This window comes from Pleurodeles waltl, chromosome 1_1 (assembly GCF_031143425.1).
Source record: "Pleurodeles waltl isolate 20211129_DDA chromosome 1_1, aPleWal1.hap1.20221129, whole genome shotgun sequence".
Lineage (NCBI taxonomy): Eukaryota > Metazoa > Chordata > Amphibia > Caudata > Salamandridae > Pleurodeles > Pleurodeles waltl.
In genome coordinates this window covers 3,047,677-3,068,260 of record NC_090436.1, presented here as the reverse complement: position 1 = coordinate 3,068,260, position 20,584 = coordinate 3,047,677, and the positions used below count along the sequence as shown (strand labels likewise).

The 20,584-nt window shown below is 55.1% G+C and overlaps 1 protein-coding gene across 1 annotated transcript in view; it reads right to left on the bottom strand.

Annotated features, from left to right (window-relative positions):
* Positions 1–20,584, bottom strand: part of DOK1 (docking protein 1) — a 426,327-nt gene that overhangs the window by 218,080 nt on the left and 187,663 nt on the right. The window contains exon 3 of the mRNA XM_069202607.1: positions 15,169–15,280. Coding sequence (XP_069058708.1) covers positions 15,169–15,280 — 112 coding nt within the window. The remainder of the gene's footprint in view (positions 1–15,168; positions 15,281–20,584) is intronic.

Here is a 20,584-nt window from a genome sequence, read left to right as displayed (position 1 = left end):
GTGAGGGAGAGGAGAAGGGGGAAAAGCAGAGACATACCTGTGTGAGGGAGAGTAGAAGGGGGCAGAGACATGCACATGCATGGAGTGCAGGCAAAGATATGCATGTGTCAGGGAGAGTAGAAGGGGGCAGGCAGAGACATGCATGTGTCAGGGAGAGTAGAAGGGGACAGACAGAGACATGTATGTGTCAGGGAGAGGAGAAGGGGGCAGGCAGAGAAATGCATTTGTCAGGGAGAGTAGAAGGGGGGCAGGAAGAGACATGCATGTGTCAGGGAGAGGAGAAGGGGGGCAGGCAGAGACAAACATGTGTCAGGGAGAGTAGAAGGGGCAGAGACATGCATGTGTCAGGGAGAGTAGAAGGGGGTAGGCAGAGACATACATGTCAGGGAGAGTAGAAGGGGGGAGGCAGAGGCATACATGTGTCAGGGAGAGTAGAAGGGGGGCATGCAGAGACATGCATGTGTGAGGGAGAATAGAAGAGGGGCTGGCTGAGAGATGCATGTGTCAGGGGGAGTAGAAGGGGGCAGAGACATGCATGTGTCAGGGAGAGGAGAAGGGGGTCTGGCAGAGACATACATGTGTCAGGGAGAGTAGAAGGGGCAGGCAGAGACATACATGTGTCAGGGAGAGTAGAAGGGGCAGGCAGAGACATGCAGGTGTCAGGGAGAGTAGAAGGGGGTAGGCAGAGACATACATGTCAGGGAGAGTAGAAGGGGGGAGGCAGAGAGATGCATGTGTCAGGGAGAGTAGAAGGGGGCAGAGACATGCATGTGTCAGGGAGAGGAGAAGGGGTGCAGGCAGAGACATACATGTGTCAGGGATAGTAGAAGGGGGCAGACAGAGACATACATGTGTCAGGGAGAGGAGAAGGGGGCAGACAGACACATACATGTGTCAGGGAGAGGAGAAGGGGGCAGGCAGAGACATACATGTGTCAGGGAGAGGAGAAGGGGGGGGGCAGGCAGAGACATACATGTGTCAGGGAGAGGAGAAGGGGCAGGCAGAGACATACATGTGTCAGGGAGAGTAAAAGGTGGCAGGCAGAGACATGTGTGTGTCAGGGAGAGTAGAAGGGGCAAACAGAGACATACATGTGTCAGGGAGAGTAGAAGGGGGCAGGCAGAGACATACATGTGTCAGGGAGAGTAGAAGGGGGGAGGCAGAGGCATGCATGTGTCAGAGAGAGTAGAAAGAGGCGCAGGGAGAGACATGCATGTGTCAGGGAGGGGAGAAGGGGGCAGTCAGAGGCATACATGTGTCAGGGAGAGTAGAAGGGGGCAGAGACATACAAGTGTCAGGGAGAGTAGAAGGGGGCGGGCAGAGACATGCATGCGTCAGGGAGAGTAGAAGGGGGCAGAGATATACAAGTGTCAGGGAGAGTAGAAGGGGCAGGCAGAGACATACATGTGTCATGGAGAGTAGAAGGGGGGCAAGCAGAGACATGCATGTGTCAGGGAGAGGAGAAGGGGGGCTGGCAGAGACATACATGTGTCAGGGAGAGTAGAAGGGGGGCAGGCAGAGACATGCATGTGTCAGGGAGAGTAGAAGGGGCAGGCAGAGACATGCAGGTGTAATGCAGAGTAGAAGGGGCAGAGACATGCAGGTGTCAGGGAGAGTAGAAGGAGGGGCTGGCAGAGACATGCATGTGTCACGGAGAGGAGAAGGGGCAGAGATATGCATGTGTGAGGGAGAGTAGAAGGGGGAAAGGCATAGACATGCAGGTGTGAGGGAGAGGAGAAGGGGTGCAGGCAGAGACATACATGTGTCAGGGAGAGTAGAAGGGGGCAGACAGAGACATACATGTGTCACGGAGAGGAGAAGGGGTGCAGGCAGAGACATACATGTGTCAGGGATAGTAGAAGGGGGCAGGCAGAGACATACATGTGTCAGGGAGAGGAGAAGAGGGAAGGCAGACACATACATGTGTCAGGGAGAGGATAAGGGGGCAGACAGACACATACATGTGTCAGGGAGAGGAGAAGGGGGCAGGCAGAGACATACATGTGTCAGGGAGAGGAGAAGGGGGGGCAGGCAGAGACATACATGTGTCAGGGAGAGGGGAAGGGGGCAGGCAGAGACATACATGTGTCAGGGAGAGTAGAAGGTGGCAGGCAGAGACATACATGTGTCAGGGAGAGTAGAAGGGGGCAAACAGAGACATACATGTGTCAGGGAGAGGAGAAGGGGGCAGGCAGAGACATGCATGTGTCAGGGAGATTAGAAGGGGGCAGGCAGAGACATGCATGTGTCAGGGAGAGGAGAAGGGGGCAGGCAGAGACATACATGTGTCAGGGAGAGTAGAAGGGGGCAGGCAGAGACATCCATGTGTCAGGGAGAGTAGAAGGGGGGAGGCAGAGGCATGCATGTGTCAGGGAGAGTAGAAAGAGGCGCAGGGAGAGACATGCATGTGTCAGGGAGGGGAGAAGGGGGCAGTCAGAGGCATACATGTGTCAGGGAGAGTAGAAGGGGGCAGAGACATACAAGTGTCAGGGAGAGTAGAAGGGGGCGGGCAGAGACATTCATGCGTCAGGGAGAGTAGAAGGGGGCAGAGACATACAAGTGTCAGGGAGAGTAGAAGGGGGCAGGCAGAGACATGCATGTGTCAGGGAGAGGAGAAGGGGCAGGCAAGGACATACATGTGTCAGGGAGAGTAGAAGGGGGCAGGCAGAGACATACATGTGTCAGGGAGAGTAGAAGGGGGCAGGCAGAGACACATGTGTCAGGGAGAGGAGAAGGGGGTATGCAGAGACATGCATGTGTCAGGGAGAGGAGAAGGGGGAAAGGCAGAGACATGCATGTGTGAGGGAGGGTGGAAGGGGGGCTGGCAGAGACATGTATGTGTCAGGGAGAGAGAAGGGGGCAGGCAGAGACATCCATGTGTCAGGGAGAGGAGAAGGGGGAAGGCAGAGACATGCATGTGTCGGGGAGAGTAGAAGAGGTGGGCAGGCAGAGACATACATGTGTCAGGGAGAGTAGAAGGGGGCAGGCAGAGACATGCATGTGTCGGGGAGAGCAGAAGAGGGCTGGCAGAGACATGCATGTGTCAGGGAGAGAAGAAGGGGGCAGGCAGTGACATACATGTGTCAGGGAGAGGAGAAGGGGGAAAGGCAGAAACATACATGACATACATGTGTCACAGAGAGTAGAAGGGGGCAGAGACATGCATGTGTCAGGGATAGGAGAAGGGGGGCAGGCAGAGACATGCATGTGTCAGGGAGAGGAGAAGGGGCAGAGACATACATGTGTCGGGGAGAGTAGAAGGGGGCAGGCAGAGACATACATGTGTCAGGGAGAGTAGAAGGGGGACAGGCAGAGACATGCATGTGTCAGGGAAAGTAGAAGGGGGGCAGCCAGAGACATGCATGTGTCAGGGAGAGGAGAAGGGGGGAGGCAGTGACATACATGTATCATGGAGAGGGGAAGGGGAAAGGCAGACACATGCATGTGTCAGGGAGAGTAGAAGGGGGAAAGGCAGAGACATACATGACATACATATGTCACGGAGAGTAGAAGGGGGCAGAGACATGCATGTGTGAGGGAGAGGAGAAGGGGGAAAAGCAGAGACATACCTGTGTGAGGGAGAGTAGAAGGGGGCAGAGACATGCACATGCATGGAGTGCAGGCAAAGATATGCATGTGTCAGGGAGAGTAGAAGGGGGCAGGTAGAGACATGCATGTGTCAGGGAGAGTAGAAGGGGACAGACAGAGACATGTATGTGTCAGGGAGAGGAGAAGGGGGCAGGCAGAGAAATGCATTTGTCAGGGAGAGTAGAAGGGGGGCAGGAAGAGACATGCATGTGTCAGGGAGAGGAGAAGGGGGGCAGGCAGAGACAAACATGTGTCAGGGAGAGTAGAAGGGGCAGAGACATGCATGTGTCAGGGAGAGTAGAAGGGGGTAGGCAGAGACATACATGTCAGGGAGAGTAGAAGGGGGGAGGCAGAGGCATACATGTGTCAGGGAGAGTAGAAGGGGGGCATGCAGAGACATGCATGTGTGAGGGAGAATAAAAGAGGGGCTGGCTGAGAGATGCATGTGTCAGGGGGAGTAGAAGGGGGCAGAGACATGCATGTGTCAGGGAGAGGAGAAGGGGGTCTGGCAGAGACATACATGTGTCAGGGAGAGTAGAAGGGGCAGGCAGAGACATACATGTGTCAGGGAGAGTAGAAGGGGCAGGCAGAGACATGCAGGTGTCAGGGAGAGTAGAAGGGGGTAGGCAGAGACATACATGTCAGGGAGAGTAGAAGGGGGGAGGCAGAGGCATACATGTGTCAGGGAGAGTAGAAGGGGGGCATGCAGAGACATGCATGTGTGAGGGAGAATAGAAGAGGGGCTGGCAGAGAGATGCATGTGTCAGGGAGAGTAGAAGGGGGCAGAGACATGCATGTGTCAGGGAGAGGAGAAGGGGTGCAGGCAGAGACATACATGTGTCAGGGATAGTAGAAGGGGGCAGACAGAGACATACATGTGTCAGGGAGAGGAGAAGGGGGCAGACAGACACATACATGTGTCAGGGAGAGGAGAAGGTGGCAGGCAGAGACATACATGTGTCAGGGAGAGGAGAAGGGGGGGGGCAGGCAGAGACATACATGTGTCAGGGAGAGGAGAAGGGGCAGGCAGAGACATACATGTGTCAGGGAGAGTAAAAGGTGGCAGGCAGAGACATGTGTGTGTCAGGGAGAGTAGAAGGGGCAAACAGAGACATACATGTGTCAGGGAGAGTAGAAGGGGGCAGGCAGAGACATACATGTGTCAGGGAGAGTAGAAGGGGGGAGGCAGAGGCATGCATGTGTCAGAGAGAGTAGAAAGAGGCGCAGGGAGAGACATGCATGTGTCAGGGAGGGGAGAAGGGGGCAGTCAGAGGCATACATGTGTCAGGGAGAGTAGAAGGGGGCAGAGACATACAAGTGTCAGGGAGAGTAGAAGGGGGCGGGCAGAGACATGCATGCGTCAGGGAGAGTAGAAGGGGGCAGAGATATACAAGTGTCAGGGAGAGTAGAAGGGGCAGGCAGAGACATGCATGTGTCAGGGAGAGGAGAAGGGGCAGGCAAGGACATACATGTGTCAGGGAGAGTAGAAGGGGGCAGGCAGAGACATACATGTGTCAGGGAGAGTAGAAGGGGGCAGGCAGAGACACATGTGTCAGGGAGAGGAGAAGGGGGCATGCAGAGACATGCATGTGTCGGGGAGAGTAGAAGAGGTGGGCAGGCAGATACATACATGTGTCAGGGAGAGTTGAAGGGGGCAGACAGAGACATGCATGTGTCGGGGAGAGTAGAAGAGGGCTGGCAGAGACATGCATGTGTCAGGGAGAGGAGAAGGGGGCAGGCAGTGACATACATGTGTCTGGGAGAGGAGAAGGGGAAAAGGCAGAAACATATATGACATACATGTGCCACAGAGAGTAGAAGGGGGCAGAGACATGCATGTGTCAGGGATAGGAGAAGGGGGGCAGGCAGAGACATGCATGTGTCAAGGAGAGGAGAAGGGGCAGAGACATACATGTGTCGGGGAGAGTAGAAGGGGGCAGGCAGAGATATACAGGTGTCACGGAGAGTAGAAGGGGGACAGGCAGAGACATGCATGTGTCAGGGAGAGTAGAAGGGGGGCAGCCAGAGACATGCATGTGTCAGGGAGAGGAGAAGGGGGCAGGCAGTGACATACATGTGTCATGGAGAGGAGAAGGGGACAGAGACATGCATGTGTGAGGGAGAGGAGAAGGGGGAAAGGCAGCGACATACCTGTGTGAGGGAGAGTAGAAGGGGGCAGAGACATGCACATGCATGGAGTGCAGGCAAAGATATGCATGTGTCAGGGAGAGTAGAAGGGGGCAGGCAGAGACATGCATGTGTCAGGGATAGTAGAAGGGGACAGATAGAGACATGCATGTGTCAGGGAGAGGAGAAGGGGGCAGGCAGAGAAATGCATGTGTCAGGGAGAGTAGAAGGGGGGCAGGCAGAGACATGCATGTGTCAGGGAGAGGAGAAGGGGGACAGGCAGAGACATACATGTGTCAGGGAGAGTAGAAGGGGCAGAGACATGCATGTGTCAGGGAGAGGAGAAGGGGGGCAGGCAGAGACATACATGTGTCAGGGAGAGTAGAAGGGGGCAGGCAGAGACATACATGTCAGGGAGAGTAGAAGGGGGGAGGCAGAGGCATACATGTGTCAGGGAGAGTAGAAGGGGGGGCATGCAGAGACATGCATGTGTGAGGGAGAATAGAAGAGGGGCTGGCAGAGAGATGCATGTGTCAGGGAGAGTAGAAGGGGGCAGAGACATGCATGTGTCAGGGAGAGGAGAAGGGGGGCTGGCAGAGACATACATGTGTCAGGGAGAGTAGAAGGGGCAGGCAGAGACATACATGTGTCAGGGAGAGTAGAAAGGGGGCAGGCAGAGACACATGTGTCAGGGAGAGGAGAAGGGGGCATGTAGAGACATGCATGTGTCAGGGAGAGGAGAAGGGTGCAGGCAGAGACATGCATGTGTGAGGGAGAATAGAAGAGCGGCTGGCAGATAGATGCATGTGTCAGGGGGAGTAGAAGGGGGCAGAGACATACATGTGTCAGGGAGAGGAGAAGGGGGCAGAGAGATGCATGTGTCAGGGAGAGTAGAAGGGGGCAGAGACATACATGTGTCAGGGAGAGGAGAAGGGGGCAGAGACATGCATGTGTCATGGAGAGTAGAAGGGGGCAGGCAGAGACATACATGTGTCAGGGAGAGTAGAAGGGGGGAGGCAGAGGCATGCATGTGTGAGTGAGAATAGAAGAGGGGCTGGCAGAGGGATGCATGTGTCAGGGAGAGTAGAAGGGGCAGGCAGAGACATGCATGTGTCAGGGAGAGGAGAAGGGGGGCAGCAGAGACATACATGTGTCAGGGAGAGTAGAAGGGGGCAGACAGAGACATGCATGTGTCAGGGGGAGGAGAAGGGGGCAGATACATACATGTGTCAGGGAGAGTAGAAGGGGGCTGGCAGAGACATACATGGGTCAGGGAGAGGAGAAGGATGGCAGAGACATGCATGTGTCAGGGAGAGTAGAAGGGGGCAGGCAGAGACATACATGGGTCAGGCAGAAGGGAAAGGGGGCAGAGACATGCATGTGTCATGGAGAGTAGAAGGGGGCAGAGACATACATGTGTCATGGAGAGTAGAAGGGGGGCAAGCAGAGACATGCATGTGTCAGGGAGAGTAGAAGGGGGGCAGGCAGAGACATGCATGTGTCAAGGAGAGTAGAAGGGGCAGGCAGAGACATGCAGGTGTGAGGCAGAGTAGAAGGGGCAGAGACATGCAGGTGTCAGGTAGAGTAGAAGGAGGGGCTGGCAGAGACATGCATGTGTCACGGAGAGAAGAAGGGGCAGAGATATGCATGTGTGAGGGAGAGTAGAAGGGGGAAACGCAGAGACATGCAGGTGTGAGGGAGAGGAGAAGGGGGCAGGCAGAGACATGCATGTGTCAGGGAGAGGAGAAGGGGTGCAGGCAGCGACATACATGTGTCAGGGAGAGTAGTAGGGGGCAGACAGAGACATACATGTGTCACGGAGAGGAGAAGGGGTGCAGGCAGAGACATACATGTGTCAGGGACAGTAGAAGGGGGCAGGCAGAGACATACATGTGTCAGGGAGAGGAGAAGAGGGCAGGCAGACACATACATGTGTCAGGGAGAGGAGAAGGGGGCAGACAGACACATACATGTGTCAGGGAGAGGAGAAGGGGGCAGGCAGAGACATACATGTGTCAGGGAGAGGAGAAGGGGGCAGGCAGAGACATACATGTGTCAGGGAGAGTAGAAGGTGGCAGGCAGAGACATACATGTGTCAGGGAGAGTAGAAGGGGTTAAACAGAGACATACATGTGTCAGGGAGAGGAGAAGGGGGCAGGCAGAGACATGCATGTGTCAGGGAGACTAGAAGGGGGCAGGCAGAGACATGCATGTGTCAGGGAGAGGAGAAGGGGGCAGGCAGAGACATACATGTGTCAGGGAGAGTAGAAGGGGCAGGCAGAGACATACATGTGTCAGGGAGAGTAGAAGGGGGGAGGCAGAGGCATGCATGTGTCAGGGAGAGTAGAAGGAGTGGCAGGGAGAGACATGCATGTGTCAGGGAGGGGAGAAGGGGGCAGTCAGAGGCATACATGTGTCAGGGAGAGTAGAAGGGGGCAGAGACATACAAGTGTCAGGGAGAGTAGAAGGGGGCGGGCAGAGACATGCATGCGTCAGGGAGAGTAGAAGGGGGCAGAGACATACAAGTGTCAGGGAGAGTAGAAGGGGGCAGGCAGAGACATGCATGTGTCAGGGAGAGGAGAAGGGGCAGGCAAGGACATACATGTGTCAGGGAGAGTAGAAGGGGGCAGAGACATGCATGTGTCAGGGAGAGTAGAAGGGGGCAGGCAGAGACATACATGTGTCAGGGAGAGTAGAAGGGGGCAGGCAGAGACACATGTGTCAGGGAGAGGAGAAGGGGGCATGCAGAGACATGCATGTGTCAGGGAGAGGAGAAGGGTGCAGGCAGAGACATGCATGTGTGAGGGAGAATAGAAGAGGGGCTGGCAGATAGATGCATGTGTCAAGGAGAGTAGAAGGGGCAGAGACATACAGGTGTCAGGGAGAGGAGAAGGGGGCAGAGAGATGCATGTGTCAGGGAGACTATAAGGGGCAGAGACATACATGTGTCAGGGAGAGGAGAAGGGGGCAGAGACATGCATGTGTCAGGGAGAGTAGAAGGGGGCAGACAGAGACATACATGTGTCAGGGAGAGTAGAAAGGGGGAGGCAGAGGCATGCATGTGTGAGGGAGAATAGAAGAGGGGCTGGCAGAGAGATGCATATGTCAGGGAGAGTAGAAGGGGCAGGCAGAGACATGCATGTGTCAGGGAGTGGAGAAGGGGGGCAGCAGAGACATACATGTGTCAGGGAGAGTAGAAGGGGGCAGAAAGAGACATGCATGTGTCAGGGAGAGGAGAAGGGGGCAGATACATACATGTGTCAGGGAGAGTAGCAGGAGGCAGGCAGAGACATACATGGGTCAGGGAGAGGAGAAGGGGGGCAGAGACATGCATGTGTCAGGGAGAGTAGAAGGGGGGAGGCAGAGACATACATGGGTCAGGGAGAGGAGAAGGGGGGCAGAGACATGCATGTGTCAGGGAGAGTAGAAGGGGGCAGAGACATACATGTGTCATGGAGAGTAGAAGGGGGGCAAGCAGAGACATGCATGTGTCAGGGAGAGGAGAAGGGGGGCTGGCAGAGACAGACATGTGTCAGGGAGAGTAGGAGGGGGGCAGGGAGAGACATGCATGTGTCAGGGAGAGTAGAAGGGGGCAGGCAGAGACATACATGTGTCAGGGAGAGTAGAAGGGGCCAGGCAGAGACATGCATGTGTCAGGGAGAGGAGAAGGGGGCAGGCAGAAACATACATGTGTCAGGGAGAGTAGAAGGGGGCAGGCAGAGACATACATGTGTCAGGGAGAGTAGAAGGGGGGGCATGCAGAGACATGCATGTGCGAGGGAGAATAGAAGAGGGGCTGGCAGAGAGATGCATGTGTCAGGGAGAGTAGAAGGGGCAGAGACATGCATGTGTCAGGGAGAGTAGAAGGGGGCAGGCAGAGCCATGCATGTGTCACGGAGAGTAGAAGGGGGGCAAGCAGAGACATACATGTGTCAGGGAGAGTAGAAGGGGGCATGCAGAGACATGCATGTGTGAGGGAGAATAGAAGAGGTGCTGGCAGAGAGATGCATTTGCCAGGGAGAGTAGAAGGGGGCAGGCAGAGATATGCATGTGTCAGGGAGAGTAGAAGGGGCTGGCAGAGAGATGCATGTGTCAGGGAGAGTAGAAGGGGGCAAGTACAAACATGTGTCAGGGAGAGTAGAAGGGGGCAGGCAGAGACATAAATGTGTCAGGGAGAGTAGAAGGGTCAGGTAGAGACATGCATGTGACAGGGAGAGTAGAAGAGGGGGCAGCAGAGACATACATGTGTCAGGGAGAGTAGAAGGGGGCAGACAGAGACATGCATGTGCCAGGGAGAGGAGAAGGGGGCAGACAGAGACATACATGTGTCAAGGAGAGTAGAAGGGGTGCATGCAGAGACATGCATGTGTGAGGGAGAATAGAAGAGGGGCTGGCAGAGAGATGCATGTGTCAGGGAGAGTAGAAGGGGGCAGAGACATACTTGTGTCAGGGAGAGTAGAAGGGGGCAGAGACATACATGTGTCAGGGAGAGTAGAAGGGGGCAGGCAGAGACATACATGTGTCAGGGAGAATAGAAGGGGGCATAGACATGCATGTGTCAGGGAGAGTAGAAGGGGGCAGGCAGAGACATACATGTGTCAGGGAGAGTAGAAGGGGGGCAGGCAGAGACATACATGGGTCAGGGAGAGGAGAAGGGTGGCAGAGACATGTATGTGTCAGGGAGAGTAGAAGGGGGCAGGCAGAGACATACATGGGTCAGGCAGAGGGGAAAGGGGGCAGAGACATGCATGTGTCATGGTGAGTAGAAGGGGGCAGAGACATGCATGTGTCATGGAGAGTAGAAGGGGGGCAAGCAGAGACATGCATGTGTCAGGGAGAGTAGAAGGGGGGCAGGCAGAGACATGCATGTGTCAGGGAGAGTAGAAGGGGCAGGCAGAGACATGCAGGTGTGAGGCAGAGTAGAAGGGGCAGAGACATGCAGGTGTCAGGGAGAGTAGAAGGAGGGGCTGGCAGAGACATGCATGTGTCACGGAGAGAAGAAGGGGCAGAGATATGCATGTGTGAGGGAGAGTAGAAGGGGGAAAGGCAGAGACATGCAGGTGTGAGGGAGAGGAGAAGGGGGCAGGCAGAGACATACATGTGTCAGGGAGAGTAGAAGGGTCAGGTAGAGACATGCATGTGACAGGGAGAGTAGAAGAGGGGGCAGCAGAGACATACATGTGTCAGGGAGAGTAGAAGGGGGCAGACAGAGACATGCATGTGCCAGGGAGAGGAGAAGGGGGCAGACAGAGACATACATGTGTCAAGGAGAGTAGAAGGGGTGCATGCAGAGACATGCATGTGTGAGGGAGAATAGAAGAGGGGCTGGCAGAGAGATGCATGTGTCAGGGAGAGTAGAAGGGGGCAGAGACATACATGTGTCAGGGAGAGTAGAAGGGGGAAGAGACATACATGTGTCAGGGAGAGTAGAAGGGGGCAGGCAGAGACATACATGTGTCAGGGAGAATAGAAGGGGGCATAGACATGCATGTGTCAGGGAGAGTAGAAGGGGGCAGGCAGAGACATACATGTGTCAGGGAGAGTAGAAGGGGGGCAGGCAGAGACATACATGGGTCAGGGAGAGGAGAAGGGTGGCAGAGACATGCATGTGTCAGGGAGAGTAGAAGGGGGCAGGCAGAGACATACATGGGTCAGGCAGAGGGGAAAGGGGGCAGAGACATGCATGTGTCATGGTGAGTAGAAGGGGGCAGAGACATACATGTGTCATGGAGAGTAGAAGGGGGGCAAGCAGAGACATGCATGTGTCAGGGAGAGTAGAAGGGGGGCAGGCAGAGACATGCATGTGTCAGGGAGAGTAGAAGGGGCAGGCAGAGACATGCAGGTGTGAGGCAGAGTAGAAGGGGCAGAGACATGCAGGTGTCAGGGAGAGTAGAAGGAGGGGCTGGCAGAGACATGCATGTGTCACGGAGAGAAGAAGGGGCAGAGATATGCATCTGTGAGGGAGAGTAGAAGGGGGAAAGGCAGAGACATGCAGGTGTGAGGGAGAGGAGAAGGGGGCAGGCAGAGACATGCATGTGTCAGGGAGAGGAGAAGGGGTGCAGGCAGAGACATACATGTGTCAGGGAGAGTAGTAGGGGGCAGACAGAGACATACATGTGTCACGGAGAGGAGAAGGGGTGCAGGCAGAGACATACATGTGTCAGGGACAGTAGAAGGGGGCAGGCAGAGACATACATGTGTCAGGGAGAGGAGAAGAGGGCAGGCAGACACATACATGTGTCAGGGAGAGGAGAAGGGGGCAGACAGACACATACATGTGTCAGGGAGAGGAGAAGGGGGCAGGCAGAGACATACATGTGTCAGGGAGAGGAGAAGGGGGCAGGCAGAGACATACATGTGTCAGGGAGAGTAGAAGGTGGCAGGCAGAGACATACATGTGTCAGGGAGAGTAGAAGGGGGCAAACAGAGACATACATGTGTCAGGGAGAGGAGAAGGGGGCAGGCAGAGACATGCATGTGTCAGGGAGACTAGAAGGGGGCAGGCAGAGACATGCATGTGTCAGGGAGAGGAGAAGGGGGCAGGCAGAGACATACATGTGTCAGGGAGAGTAGAAGGGGCAGGCAGAGACATACATGTGTCAGGGAGAGTAGAAGGGGGGAGGCAGAGGCATGCATGTGTCAGGGAGAGTAGAAGGAGTGGCAGGGAGAGACATGCATGTTTCAGGGAGGGGAGAAGGGGGCAGTCAGAGGCATACATGTGTCAGGGAGAGTAGAAGGGGGCAGAGACATACAAGTGTCAGGGAGAGTAGAAGGGGGCGGGCAGAGACATGCATGCGTCAGGGAGAGTAGAAGGGGGCAGAGACATACAAGTGTCAGGGAGAGTAGAAGGGGGCAGGCAGAGACATGCATGTGTCAGGGAGAGGAGAAGGGGCAGGCAAGGACATACATGTGTCAGAGAGAGTAGAAGGGGGCAGAGACATGCATGTGTCAGGGAGAGTAGAAGGGGGCAGGCAGAGACATACATGTGTCAGGGAGAGTAGAAGGGGGCAGGCAGAGACACATGTGTCAGGGAGAGGAGAAGGGGGCATGCAGAGACATGCATGTGTCAGGGAGAGGAGAAGGGTGCAGGCAGAGACATGCATGTGTGAGGGAGAATAGAAGAGGGGCTGGCAGATAGATGCATGTGTCAGGGAGAGTAGAAGGGGCAGAGACATACAGGTGTCAGGGAGAGGAGAAGGGGGCAGATAGATGCATGTGTCAGGGAGAGTATAAGGGGCAGAGATATACATGTGTCAGGGAGAGGAGAAGGGGGCAGAGACATGCATGTGTCAGGGAGAGTAGAAGGGTGCAGACAGAGACATACATGTGTCAGGGAGAGTAGAAGGGGGGAGGCAGAGGCATCCATGTGTGAGGGAGAATAGAAGAGGGGCTGGCAGAGAGATGCATATGTCAGGGAGAGTAGAAGGGGCAGGCAGAGACATGCATGTGTCAGGGAGAGGAGAAGGGGGCAGCAGAGACATACATGTGTCAGGGAGAGTAGAAGGGGGCAGACAGAGACATGCATGTGTCAGGGAGAGGAGAAGGGGGCAGATACATACATGTGTCAGGGAGAGTAGCAGGAGGCAGGCAGAGACATACATGGGTCAGGGAGAGGAGAAGGGGGGCAGAGACATGCATGTGTCAGGGAGAGTAGAAGGGGGTAGGCAGAGACATACATTGGTCAGGGAGAGGAGAAGGGGGGCAGAGACATGCATGTGTCAGGGAGAGTAGAAGGGGGCAGAGACATACATGTGTCATGGAGAGTAGAAGGGGGGCAAGCAGAGACATGCATGTGTCAGGGAGAGGAGAAGGGGGGCTGGCAGTGACAGACATGTGTCAGGGAGAGTAGGAGGGGGGCAGGGAGAGACATGCATGTGTCAGGGAGAGTAGAAGGGGGCAGGCAGAGACATACATGTGTCAGGGAGAGTAGAAGGGGCCAGGCAGAGACATGCATGTGTCAGGGAGAGGAGAAGGGGGCAGGCAGAAACATACATGTGTCAGGGAGAGTAGAAGGGGGCAGGCAGAGACATACATGTGTCAGGGAGAGTAGAAGGGGGGGCATGCAGAGACATGCATGTGCGAGGGAGAATAGAAGAGGGGCTGGCAGAGAGATGCATGTGTCAGGGAGAGTAGAAGGGGCAGAGACATGCATGTGTCAGGGAGAGGAGAAGGGGGGCTGGCAGAGACATACATGTGTCAGGGAGAGTAGAAGGGGGCAGGCAGAGCCATTCATGTGTCACGGAGAGTAGAAGGGGGGCAAGCAGAGACATACATGTGTCAGGGAGAGTAGAAGGGTCAGGTAGAGACATGCATGTGACAGGGAGAGTAGAAGAGGGGGCAGCAGAGACATACATGTGTCAGGGAGAGTAGAAGGGGGCAGACAGAGACATGCATGTGCCAGGGAGAGGAGAAGGGGGCAGACAGAGACATACATGTGTCAGGGAGAGTAGAAGGGGTGCATGCGGAGACATGCATGTGTGAGGGAGAATAGAAGAGGGGCTGGCAGAGAGATGCATGTGTCAGGGAAAGTAGAAGGGGGCAGAGACATACATGTGTCAGGGAGAGTAGAAGGGGGCAGAGACATACATGTGTCAGGGAGAGTAGAAGGGGGCAGGCAGAGACATACATGTGTCAGGGAGAGTAGAAGGGGGCATAGACATGCATGTGTCAGGGAGAGTAGAAGGGGGCAGGCAGAGACATACATGTGTCAGGGAGAGTAGAAGGGGGGCAGGCAGAGACATGCATGTGTCAGGGAGAGTAGAAGGGGGCAGGCAGAGACATGCATGTGTCAGGGAGAGGAGAAGGGGGGCAGCCAGTGACATACATGTGTCAGGGAGAGTAGAAGGGGGCAGGCAGAGACATGCAGGTGTCAGAGAGAGCAGAAAAGGAGCCAGCAGATGCATGGATATGTTACAGAGTCGAAGAGGGGTGCAGGGGAGAGCCGATGTGGGGTCCTGGGCGAGTCTATGTGGAGTCCGAAGAAGAGTCAACATGGGGTCTGTGGGTGAGTCGATGTGGGGTCCAGGGGAGAGTCAGCCTGGGCCCCTGGGGAGAGTGGATGTGAGGTCCTGCGGAGCATTAATGTGAGGTCCTGGGGAGAGTCCATGTGGGATCCTGTGGAGATTCCATGTGGGGCCCTGGGGAGAGTCTACGCAGGGTCCTTGGGTGTTGTAATGGGGAGTCCTGGTGAGAGTCCCTGTGCGGTCCTGGTGAGAGTCCCTGTGGGGGCCTGGGGAGAGTCCATGCGGGGTCCTGGGGAGAGTCCATATGGGGTCTTGGGGAGAGTCCATGCGGGGTTCTTGGAGGTGGTGACGGGGAGTCCTGGTGAGAGTCCCTGTGGGGTCCTAGGGAGAGTCCATGCGGGGCCCTTGGGAGAGTCCTTGTGGGGCACTGCGGAGTGTTGATGCTGGTGGCCCTGGAGAGGAAGAGCGAGAATAGGAAACTTCCACAGACCTTCTTCTCTTGAGAAGTAGATGCTGTTCACCGCCATCTGCATGACGTTCACATCTGTTTCGCCACCTTCAGACTCCGGCATCTTTGCCTTATTCAGGTCATTGGGGATGTTCTGCAATAGAATATGAAGAGGGTTAAAGAGCCTGAGGTCAAGGGTCAGAGGTGGTACAGCGAAATCTGTCCTCACAGACAGTCGAGTCAGACCTTGAATGGCAGACTGTGAGGAGTGATGTCTGGAGTCAGACAGGCACAGCACCCTACGCAATAGAGAGTCTGGTGGAGAGTCTGGGATCAGAGACACTCTGGTGTGTGGTGTCTGGGATCAGAGAAAGGCTGGTGTGGTGTCTGGTTTCAGAGACTGGCTGGTTTGGTGTCTGTGATAAGAGACAGGATGGTGTGGTGTCTGGTATCAGAGACAGGCTGGTGTGGTGTCTGTAATCAGAAACAGGCTGGTGTGTGGTGTCTGGTATCAGTGGCAGCCTGGTGTGGTATTGGAGACAGGCTGGTGTGGTGTCTGGTATCAGAGACAGGCTTGCGTGGTGTCTGTGATTAGAGACAAGCTGGTGTGGTGTCTGTGATCAAAGACAGACTGGTGTGATGTCTGTGATCAGAGACAGGCTGGTGTGGTCTCTGTGATCAAAGACAGACTGGTGTGGTGTCTGGTATCAGAGACAGGCTGCTGTGGTGTCTGTGATCAGAGAAAGGCCGGTGTGATGTCTGTGATCAGAGACAGGCTGGTGTGCTGTCTGGTATCAGAGAGTGGCTGGTGTGGTGCCTGGTATCAAAGACAGGCTGGTGTGGTGTCTGGTATCAGAGACTGGCTGGTGTGATGTCTGTGATCAGAGACAGGCTGGTGTAATGGCTGTGATCAGAGACAGACTGGTGTGGTGTCTGTGATCAGAGGCAGTCTGCTGTGGTGTCTGGTATCAGAGACAGGCTGGTGTGGAGTCTGTGATTGGAGACAGGCTGGTGTGGTGTCTGTGATTGGAGACAGGCTAGTGCGGTCTCTGTGATCAGAGACAGGCTGGTGTGGTCTCTGTGATCAGAGTCAGGCTGATGTGGTGTCTGTGGTCAGAGACAGGCTGGTGTGGTGTCTGTGTTTGGAGACAGGCTGGTGTGGTGTCTGGTATCAGAGACAGGCTTGCGTGGTGTCTGTGATCAGAGACAGGCTGATGTGGTGTCTGTGATCAGAGACAAGCTGGTGGGCTGGTGTGGTGTCTGGTATCAGAGACAGTCTGGTGTGGTGTCTGGTATCAGAGGCAGGCTGGTGTGGTGTCTGGAATCAGAGACAGGCTGGTGTGGTGTTTGTGATCAGAGACAGGCTGGTGTGGTGTCTGTGATCACAGACAGTCCGGTGTGGTGTCTGGTGTCAGAGACAGGCTGATGTAGTCTCTGTAATCAGAGACAGGCTGGTGTGGTGTCTGTGATCAAAGACAGGCTGGTGTGGTGTCTGGTATCAGAGACAGGCTAGTGTGGTGTCTGTGATCAGAGACAGGCTGATGTGGTGTCTGTGATCAGAGACAGGCTGGTGTGGTGTCTGGTATCAGAGACAAGCTGGTGTGGTGTCTGTGATCAGAGACAGGCTGATGTGGTGTCTGTGATCAGAGACAGGCTGGTGTGGTGTCTGGTATCAGAGACAGGCTGGTGTGGTGTCTGGTATCAGAGAGTGGCTGGTGTGGTGTCTGTGATCAAAGACAGGCTGGTGTGGTGTCTGGTATCAGAGACAGGCTGGTGTGGTGTCTGTGATCAGAGACAGGCTGATGTGGTGTCTGTGATCAGAGACAGGCTGGTGTGGTGTCTGTTATCAGAGAGTGGGTGGTGTGGTGTCTAGTATCAGAGAGTGGCTGGTGTGGTGTCTGTGATCAGAGACAGGCTGGTGTGGTCTCTGTGATCAGAGACAGGCTGATGTGGTGTCTGTGATCAGAGAAAAGCCGGTGTGGTGTCTATGATTGGAGACAGGTTGGTGTGGTGTCTGGTATCAGAGACAGTCTAGTGTGGTGTCTGTGATTGGAGACAGGCTGGTGTGGTGTCTGTGATCAGAGACAGTCCGGTGTGGTGTCTCAGGTTGGAAACAGGCTGGTGTGGTGTCTGGTATCACAGACACTCTGGTGTGGTGTCTGTGATCAAAGACAGGCTGGTGGGGTGTCTGTGATCAGAGACAGGCTGGTGTGGTGTCTGGTATCAGAGACAGGCTGGTGTGGTATCTGTGATCAGAGTCAGGCTGATGTGTCTGTGGTCAGAGACAGGCTGGTGTGGTGTCTCTGATTGGAGACAGGCTGGCGTGGTGTCTGTGATCAGAGACAGGCGTGTGTGCTGTCTGTAATCAGAGACAGTCTGGTGTGGTGTCTGTGATCAGAGACAGGCGTGTGTGCTGTCTGTAATCAGAGACAGTCTGGTGTGGTGTCTGTGATCAGAGACAGGCTGGTGTGGTGTCTGGTATCAGAGACAGGCTAGTGTGGTGTCTGTGATTGGAGACAGGCTGGTGTGGTGTCTGTGATCAGGGACAGTCCGGTGTGGTGTCTCAGGTTGGAAACAGGCTGGTGTGGTGTCTGGTATCACAGACAGTCTGGTGTGGTGTCTGTGATCAATGACAGGCTGGTGGGGTGTCTGTGATCAGAGACAGGCTGATGTGGTGTCTGTGATCAGAGACAGGCTGGTGTGGTGTCTGTTATCAGAGAGTGGGTGGTGTGGTGTCTGGTATCAGAGAGTGGCTGGTGTGGTGTCTGTGATCAGAGACAGGCTGGTGTGGTGTCTGGTATCAGAGAGTGGCTGGTGTGGTGTCTCACATTGGAGACAGGCTGGTGTGGTGTCTGTGATCGGAGACAGGCTGGTGTGATGTCTGTGATCAGAGACAGGCTGGTGTGGTGTCTGGTATCAAAGACAGGCTGGGGTGGTGTCTCTGATTGGAGACAGGCTGGTGTGGTGTCTGGTATCAGAGACAGGCTGGTGTGGTGTCTCACAATGGAGACAGGCTGGTGTGGTGTCTGTGATCGGAGACAGGCTGGTGTGATGTCTGTGATCAGAGACAGGCTGGTGTGGTGTCTGGTATCAGAGACTGGCTGGTGTGGTGTCTGTGATCAGAGACAGACTGGTGTGATGTCTGTGATCAGAGAGAGGCTGGTGTCGTGTCTGTGAACAGAGACAGGCTGGTGTGATATCTGTGATCAGAGACAGGCTAGTGTGGTGTCTGGTGTCAGAGACAGGCTGATGTAGTGTCTGTGATCAGAGACAGGCTGGTGTGGTGCCTGTGATCGGAGACAGGCTGATGTGGTGTCTGTGATCAGAGACAGGCTGGTGTGGTGTCTGGTATCAGAGATAGGCTGGTGTGGTGTCTGTGATCGGAGACAGGCAGGTGTGGTGTCTGTGACTGGAGACAGGCTGGTGTGGTGTCTGTGATCAGAGACAGTCCGGTGTGGTGTCTCAGATTGGAGACAGGCTGGTGTGGTGTCTGGTATCAGAGACTGGCTGGTGTGGTGTCTGTGATCAGAGACAGGCTTTTGTGATGTCTGTGATCAGAGACATGCTGGTGTGGTGTCTGGTATCAGTGACAGTCTGGTGTGATGTCTGTGAACAGAGACAGGCTGGTGTGATGTCTGTGATCAGAGACAGGCTGGTGTGGTGTCTGGGATCAGAGACAGGCTGATGTGGTGCCTGGTATCAGAGACAGGCTGGTGTGGTGTCTGGTATCAGAGACAGGCTGGTGTGGTGTCTGTGATCAGAGACAGGCTGGTGTTGTGTCTGTGAACAGAGACCGGCTGGTGTGATATCTGTGATCAGAGACAGGCTAGTGTGGTGTCTGGTGTCAGAGACAGGCTGATGTAGTGTCTGTGATCAGAGACAGGCTGGTGTGGTGTCTGTGATCAGAGACAGGCTGATGTGGTGTCTGTGATCAGAGTCAGGCTGGTGTGGTGTCTGGTATTAGAGATAGGCTGGTGTGGTGTCTGTGATCGGAGACAGGCAGGTGTGGTGTCTGTGACTGGAGACAGGCTGGTGTGGTGTCTGTGATCAGAGACAGTCCGGTGTGGTGTCTCAGATTGGAGACAGGCTGGTGTGGTGTCTGGTATCACAGACAGTCTAGTGTGGTTTCTGTGATCAGAGACAGGCTGGTGTGATGTCTGTGATCAGAGACAGGCTGGTGTGGTGTCTGGTATCAGAGACTGGCTGGTGTGGTGTCTGTGATCAGAGACAGGCTTGTGTGATGTCTGTGATCAGAGACATGCAGGTGTGGTGTCTGGTATCAGTGACAGTCTGGTGTGATGTCTGTGAACAGAGACAGGCTGGTGTGATGTCTGTGATCAGAGACAGGCTAGTGTGGTGCCTGGGATCAGAGACAGGCTGATGTGGTGCCTGCTATCAAAGACAGACTGGTGTGGAGTCTGGTATCAGAGACTGGCTGGTGTGGTGTCTGTGATCAGAGACAGGCTGGTGTGGTGTCTGTGATCAGAGACAGGCTGGTGTGGTGTCTGTGATCAGAGACAGGCGTGTGTGCTGTCTGTAATCAGAGACAGTCTGGTGTGGTGTCTGTGATCAGAGACAGGCTGGTGTGGTGTCTGGTATCAGAGAGTGGCTGGTGTGGTGTCTGTGATCAGAGACAGGCTGGTGTGGTTTCTGGTATCAGAGACAGGCTGGTGCGGTGTCTGGTATCAGAGACAGGCTGGTGCGGTGTCTGGTATCAGAGACTGGCTGGTGCGGTGTCTGGTATCAGAGAGTGGCTGGTGTGGTGTCTGTGATCAGAGACAGGCTGGTGTGGTGTCTGGTATCAGAGACAGGCTGGTGTGGTCTCTGTGATCAGAGACAGGCTGGTGTGGTCTCTGTGATCAGAGACAGGCTGGTGTGGTGTCTGGTAGCAGAGACAGGCTGGTGTGGTTTCTGGTATCAGAGACAGGCTGGTGTGGTTTCTGGTATCAGAGACAGGCTGGTGCGGTGTCTGGTATCAGAGACAGGCTGGTGCGGTGTCTGGTATCAGAGAGTGGCTCGTGCGGTGTCTGGTATCAGAGAGTGGCTGGTGTGATGTCTGTAATCAGAGACAGGCTGGTGTGGTGTCTGGTATCAGAGACAGGCTGGTGTGATGTCTGTGATCAGAGACAGGCTGGTGTGGTGTTTGGTATCAGAGAGTGGCTGGTGTGGTGTCTGTGATCAGAGACAGGCTGGTGTGATGTCTGTGATCAGAGACATGCTGGTGTGGTGTCTGGTATCAGTGACAGTCTGGTGTGATGTCTGTGAACAGAGACAGACTGGTGTGATGTCTGTGATCAGAGACAGGCTGGTGTGGTGTCTGTGATCAGAGACAGGCGTGTGTGGTGTCTCTGATTGGAGACAGGCTGGCGTGGTGTCTGTGATCAGAGACAGGCGTGTGTGCTGTCTGTAATCAGAGACAGTCTGGTGTGGTGTCTGTGATCAGAGACAGGCTGGTGTG